Source organism: Malurus melanocephalus, unplaced genomic scaffold (genome assembly GCF_030028575.1).
Source record: "Malurus melanocephalus ecotype Western Australia unplaced genomic scaffold, MMel_1.1 scaffold_617, whole genome shotgun sequence".
In the NCBI taxonomy this organism is placed as follows: domain Eukaryota; kingdom Metazoa; phylum Chordata; class Aves; order Passeriformes; family Maluridae; genus Malurus; species Malurus melanocephalus.
The window spans coordinates 238,834-245,590 of record NW_026623849.1 but is presented as its reverse complement, the minus strand read 5'-3'; the positions used below and the strand labels follow the sequence as shown (position 1 = coordinate 245,590).

Below are 6,757 nucleotides of genomic sequence, written 5' to 3'. Positions count from 1 at the left end.
GGCACAACTCCCTGAGATCCAGGGGTGATTCCCACCAAGTTTTCCTAATGCTGCCAATTAACAGTGAAATCCTCCCTCCCTCCCCCACCCCGACAGAATATTAATTCTTTATTAATTCATGATACAGCTGCTAATTAGTACCTCCACAAACRGGCATCACACCTTAGCAAAACACTCGGAGGTGTTTTGGGGACTGGGGTGTGCRGAGGGAGGGACAGAGGGTTGTGTTAATCCTCTCCCCCAACCCCGCCACAGCCAAGAATTTCAACTTTCAGACAAACAACTTCATTTACAAGTGTGTCTCTAATTAGCTGCAGAATTAGTAAAGCAGAGTTTTCCCCCCATAGATCGGCCAAACCCCCGGGGGAGGCTCTGGAATGGAGAGAATCGCATTTCCAATTATTTTGTTGAATTGCTAATTTAGTTATTGTGCCTGGCGTAATTGTGATGGGTATTGGGTGTGCAATTCAATTTGTTTTAAATATTTGTGGGAAGGCTGATCAGTAATGGAGCTGACCTATTTCATGGCCCAAATTGAGAGAAGAGACTAAAACAAAAAACAGCTACAAAGCCCCAGTTTGTCTCAGTTTTTATTTTGATGTCTCTCATCCCTCTTAAGACTGTTGATGCAACAAAAGGTTTACATTAAAAGATGATGGCACTTTGATCTTGGGCTTTGGAGAGCTTACAGCTTTGGTAYGTCTTTCCTTGGCATTTTAATATGGAGATATTTTAGGCTAAAGAGTTTTAAACTCTTAGGCTGGAGTTCAGTAGGGTCTGTCCTCTCACCACCCCCCAAATTGTAACTCATTATTCTGGTCTGAGAAATGTGAAAAATCAACTGCTGGAGCTGTGTTGGCTCACACAGGCACATTTAAATTTAAATCTCACCTTTACTGCTGGGACCTCCCAAGGGCTGTTTGTGGATCAATCCTGGGGACATCCTTTAGCCAAAATCCTGGTGGGCCTTTCCCTGCAGGCTCYCACTGAGCAGGGCTGGAAAAATCTCCCAAATCATCCAGTCCAACCATCCCTGCCCACCTAACAGCTCTGAGAAAAGGGTCCCAAAGTGCTCCCACCTCAGCAGCAGTCGCTGAGGTTTGGGGGTTATTCCCCATTGGTCCCAAAGTGCTCCCACCTCAGCAGCAGTCGCTGGGGTTTGGGGTTTTTTTCCCCCATTGGTCCCAAAGTGCTCCCACCTCAGCAGCAGTCGCTGGGGTTTGGGGTTTTTTCCCCCATTGGTCCCAAAGTGCTCCCACCTCAGCAGCAGTCGCTGGGGTTTGGGGTTTTTTCCCCCCATTGGTCCCAAAGTGCTCCCACCTCAGCAGCAGTTGCTGAGGTTTGGGGTTTTTTTTCCCCCCATTTGTCCCATTCATTGTGGTGTTAAAGATAAAATTAAATCACGGAGGATGGGAGTGACACAGTGGAGTTTGGAGACACCAAAGGAGGAAGGAGAGCAGCAATGGGGCTGGGGAGGGGCTGAGTTATGGGATGAGATGAGAGCCCAGCAAAGCTCAGCTCCCCAGTGTGCTCAGGACAGGACAGGGGTGACAGATTGCACTCGCAGCRGCAGAGCTGTAATTCATTGTTTTTATTAAAAGAAATTGAGGTAAGTGAAATACTTCAGCACCAGCGAGAACCATTCGTACCCAGGGGCTTTTCCCCCCTCCCTGCCCCACCCAAGGACCCCCACACCCCTGGGGACAGCACAGCAGGGCCAGCCCCAGGGCTGGTGACAGACCCTGATGTCACCCCACAGATTCTTCTGAAGCATTTTCCCCCACATGAAGCAGAGCCTGACCCTGTGACACTGAAATGGGGCTGCTCTGCACCAGGCAGCTCCAGTGGGCACGGGGGCAATTTCCCATCCTGGGAAAGGGACTCTGGTGACACCACACCGAGGGGATCCTGGTGACAGGGGAGGAGGAGCCCTGYCAGTCCTGGTCCTGCCTGGCTGACACATTCTCTGTCCGTGTGTCCTGCTGCAGCCCACCCTGGCCTAAGCAAAAGCATCTTTGGGGCTTGTTCAGGGGGCTCTAGTGGAAAAAAAAATCTCTTAAATCAAATTAGGGCTCTTAACTATTAAGAAAAAGCAAGTCCTGCAGGTGGCCGAGCTCTGCTGGCCACGGGCAGGGGAGCAGCGAGCTCGGGCTGGCACCTCCGGTCACTGCAGCRCAGGCAGAAGGGCTGCATTGCACTTCAGGGGGAAACCAGGAGGGCTGAGAGGCACTGGCAGCATCATTGAGTCCTTGTCTCATGAAATCAGCCCTTCTGATATCCCACAGTCCTGACCTACAGCCCTTCCTGCTGTCCTGCAAAATGTGAAATCCTTCAGACCATCACTGGTGTGAGCCCGGCACTGCCCAGAGCGAGGAGCTGGGGGTGAGGCTGGGCTGGGCTTCCCTCCAGTACTGCAGCTCCTCTGAGCTTCCGTGACATAAAAAAAACAGTAGAAAGAAGTTGGGGACGTGGGCTGGGTCAGCCTGGGGGACCTGGGCAGCTGTCACCCCTTCCTGCACTCACCTGCCACCCAGTTATTCCTGGCCATTGCAATGAGATACCAAAACAATTTTTTCCATTTCTCCGTGCCCAGGTGAGCAACAGGAGCCCTCCCCAAGCTGCGGGGCAGGGCACGATGGAGAAAAGCTCTCCTCRGATCCTCACACTGAGATTTCCTGCAGTCCCAACCCCACTGGGATTTGGCTCTGTCCTTTCTCCTCCATGCCCTCAGCTGCCTGATCTGCACCCCGGGGAGGGATGAGCACTGACCCCAAGGATCTTGGGGCTGCCCTATTACCCCGAACACGAGCAGGGCTGGGAGAGCAGAAATGCTGAGCAGCTGCACTTTGGTCTCTTGTGCCTCCTCCCAGAAGGGCCTTTCACTGACCTGCTCGAAAGGAACTGGGCACAAAGGCAAAGCCAGGAGGGTTCAGCCCCCAAAATCCTGCCCCCCAAAAACCTTCACAGCCCTGGGGAGCCTCCTGGGGGCACAGGGACAGCCCCGGCACAGCAGCTAAAGGCTGGGTCTGCTCTACCTACGAGACAAGACAGACGTGGGACACACAAATCAAATCACCACTGACACAGGGTGACACACAAAGCACCCCTGACAGAGCCAGGGGACACAGGGGTCCCGCCCAGGGGACAGGGGGACATTGGCACTTGTCAGCACGGAGCTGCCGCTGCCGGGCACGGGCGGGAGGGGAGCAGGGCAGGGTGTCCCTGGAAGGACAGGGGTGTCCCTAAAGGACAAAGGATGTCCCTGAAGGACAGGGGTGTCCCTGAAGGACAAAGGATGTCCCTGAAGGACAAAGGGTGTCCCTGCAGGGGCCCTGCCCTGCCGTGCCAAGGCCTCACGGTACCGCAGCACCTTCATCGCCCGGCGGGGCCCGGCCAGCCCCGCTCTGTTCAATAAATAAGGTACAGGAGGACAGCGGGGACTCAGTTCCGCAGGCGCTTGTGTTTATACATTTTCCTCATGTCCCTGGCCAGAGGACACGTTTCCTTCTGGTCAGCCTGATTCGAAAAAATAAAAACTGTCCGTGTGGCAGCGTTCCCTGAGGCTCCCCATGGCACACCGAGGGCTCTGCTCCGCGGCCGGGCAGGGGCACCGGGACCGCRCGCGGCTCTTACGTGGACGAGGGCGAGTCCATTGTGGAGAGGATCCGCACCACCTCGGCTCGCTGCGTGGGGGAGATGTGCTGGGTCATGTGCACGATGGAATCCATGGCAACCTCGGGGTTGGCCTGCACCAGGCTGCGAGGAGGACAGAGGTGAGCGAGGCACTGCCCGGAGCAGCCAGCAGCAATGGGGACACTCCACTGCACTCCCAAACGTGCAGCCCTGGGGTGGCCATGGCCAGGCAGGAGCCCTGCAGCCAYCCCTGATCCCACAACACCCCAACCCCTCCCAAAGGATTCCCAACAGCCCCGTTCCCTCGCTCACCTCCGGATCTGCTTGAGCACRTAATCCCTGGAGATGTATTTGATGTTCTCCTCCACCACGGAGCGAACGCCCTCCTCCTCCGTCAGCTGCTTCTCCAGCCACTCCACCAGGTCCTTGTTGCTGTCCCACAGGTAGGCCTGCCAAAACCCCACAGTCACCCCACTGACACTGTTTGGGATCCCCCCAAACACACYGAACAATTAACACAAATCCAAAAATTATTCATTTCTTTTGCATCTCCAGCCATAAATGTGATGGAAGGGGGCCAAGGAGGTGCTTGGTCAGTGCTGCAGCAAAGGAGCTGCATCAGTCCCAGGAGCTGTCCCAGATAAATCCCCATTCTCTGGTTATCAGTTCCCAAATTGTGGTGGAACAGAACTGACCCTTAAATGCAGCTGCTCCAGTGCTTTTCCCAGTGCTGCACCCAGGAGTGCCCATCATCTCCAGTCTGACCCGGTGCTGGTGTCCCCAGGAACCCCAAACCCAGCCCCAAACAGCCCCAGGGCAGCTCAGGGTTCCTGGGACCCACAGCCCCTTTGTGCCTTCCACAAGATCATTTCACCTGATATTTGCTAGATGGCTGGCTGTGTAATAACTCAGGAGTGTGTGAGCCCCTAACAGCCTTCTCTCCTCTCCTCTCATTTTCTTTACAAATCATTTAAGAATCGTTTTGTTAATGGTTTCCGGAAAAGCAAGTACTGCCATTAGCACTCATTCATATTTATGTCATTTTATTTGGGTAATTAAACACAAAGCTCCTCATTTAAAGGTGCACTATCCTTCTCTGTTATCACTAACCGAGTCAGAGGCAGAATGACAATGAGCTGGGGGCGGTGGCACCTCCCTGGCACCTCTGCAGCCAGAGCCTGCCCCACCTTTGTGCCATGGAACAGGGGTGGAAAAGCCTCTGAGAGCACCGTGCCACCACTGCCCCTGTCCCCGAGTGCCCTGGGCAGCTGTGCCAGGCTGGACAGCCCTTTCCATGGAGAAATTATCCCAAATATCCTCCCCTGGCACCTGAGGATGCTCCCTCTCCTCCTGTCCGTGTTCCCTGTCCTGGCTGTCCCTCCTGTGGACACCTCTCACCATCCCAGGTGCTYCCAGCCCCAATGTCCACCCTGTCCTTGGACATTTCCAGGGACTCTGGGGTGTCACAGCTGCTCTGGGCACCCCATGCCAGGTCCTGCCCACCCTTCCCACCAGGAATTGCGGGTTCAGAGCCCCTGGCACACATCAAAAACCCCAGGATTATTTTCTTTTCTTTCCCACCATGTCTCTGCCTGGCTCAGCCCAGTGATGTCACTTCAGGATTTTGCTTATTTCGTTGTTTTTTTCCCCGATTACATTTGGAAGTGGCCGGGTTTGGCTCCTGCCCTGTTCCAGGAACATTCCCTGCATACAAAGGAAGSTTCCAGGAGAGGAAAAGCAGCCCCAGACCTGTGGAAAGCTCCATTTACCCAAGAATCCCAAAGCTTTTCGTTTAGGAGAATATTTAATACTCTTATTAATCATTTTTAATCCGTTTGCTTTTAATTAAGAAACAGCATGATGCTTCCCTATCAACATATGCCAGGGAGCAGATTAATTGTGGCTTAAGATAACTCTCCTTGATTGGTGTAATGTATTAGCTAACGAGCTGCCTGCTTTTGGAGAGCTCAGGCTCTACCTTGGAAAGGCTGCTGCCCTCCAGAGAACGTTCCCCCCTTCCCTGGAGCCCCTGGGTGTTGGGGACTTTAAAAATGGAATGAAAAAAAAAAAATAGAATTAAAAAAAATAGAATTAAAAAAATAGAATTAAAAAAATAGAATAAAAAAATAGAATAAAAAAATTTAAAATAAATGAAATAAAGTAAAATAAATGAAAGAAAGTAAAATTAATAAAATAAAGAAACATAAGTGAAAATAAAATGAAACAAATAATATAAAAATTAAAAAGAAAGAAATCAAGTGAATTTAAATAATATAAAGTAAAATAAAACGAAATTTTAAAATACATAGAATAAAATGTAAAAAGAAAGAAATGAAGTCAAATTAAATAATATAAAGGAAAATAAAATAAAATAAAATAAAATTTAAAAAGAAAGAAAAGTGAAATTAAATAATATAAAGTAAAAGAAAATGAAATTTTAAAATACATAAAATAAAATTAGATGCAATAAAAATATAATAAAATAGAATTAAAATGGAATAGAAGAAAATAGAATTAAAATGGAATAGAATAAAATAGAATTAAAATAAATAGAAGAAAATAGAATTAAAATGGAATAGAATAAAATAGAATAAAATAAAATAGAATTTAAATAAATAGAATAAAATAGAATTAAAATAAAATAGAATTTAAATGGAATAGAATAAAATAAAATTAAAATAAAATAGAATTAAAATAAATAGAATAAAATACAATGAAATAAAATAAAATAAAATAAAATAAAATAAAACAAAATAAAATAGTAAAATAAAATAAAATACTGAGGTTGAGGTGAGAAAAGCAAGCCAAGAGCATCTCCAGAGGTTGCCCATCAGAGACCACAGCCTGAGCACAATTAAAAAAGGAATCCCGGTGGTCTCTGCGGTCCATCCCCACCATCCCCAGGTCCCAGAGGGTGGGGGTGGCCCTTTGGGGACACAGCACAGCCCAGACTGACCTTGACTGTCCCCTCCACCTCGACGAACCAGCGGCGCAGCATGGCCTGGATCTGCCCGTCCGTCAGCTCGGGATTGGCCTCGTGGATCTTCTTCTTCACCACATCCTCCAGCAGCAGCCGCCGCAGCCGCCAGTAGAAAAAGGTGCGGGAGGTTTTCCAGTCCAGGAC

General features: G+C 49.6%; 1 protein-coding gene across 1 annotated transcript in view; it reads right to left on the bottom strand.

Moving 5' to 3' along the window:
• Positions 1-3,440: 3,440 nt before the first annotated feature.
• ACACA (acetyl-CoA carboxylase alpha) overlaps positions 3,441-6,757 on the bottom strand; it is a 114,098-nt gene continuing 110,781 nt past the window's right edge. The window contains exons 53-55 of the mRNA XM_057383265.1: positions 6,590-6,757; positions 3,946-4,082; positions 3,441-3,756 (exon numbers count right to left, since the gene is read on the bottom strand). Of these exons, the coding sequence (XP_057239248.1) occupies positions 3,630-3,756; positions 3,946-4,082; positions 6,590-6,757 (432 nt within the window). The 3' untranslated portion in view covers positions 3,441-3,629. The remainder of the gene's footprint in view (positions 3,757-3,945; positions 4,083-6,589) is intronic.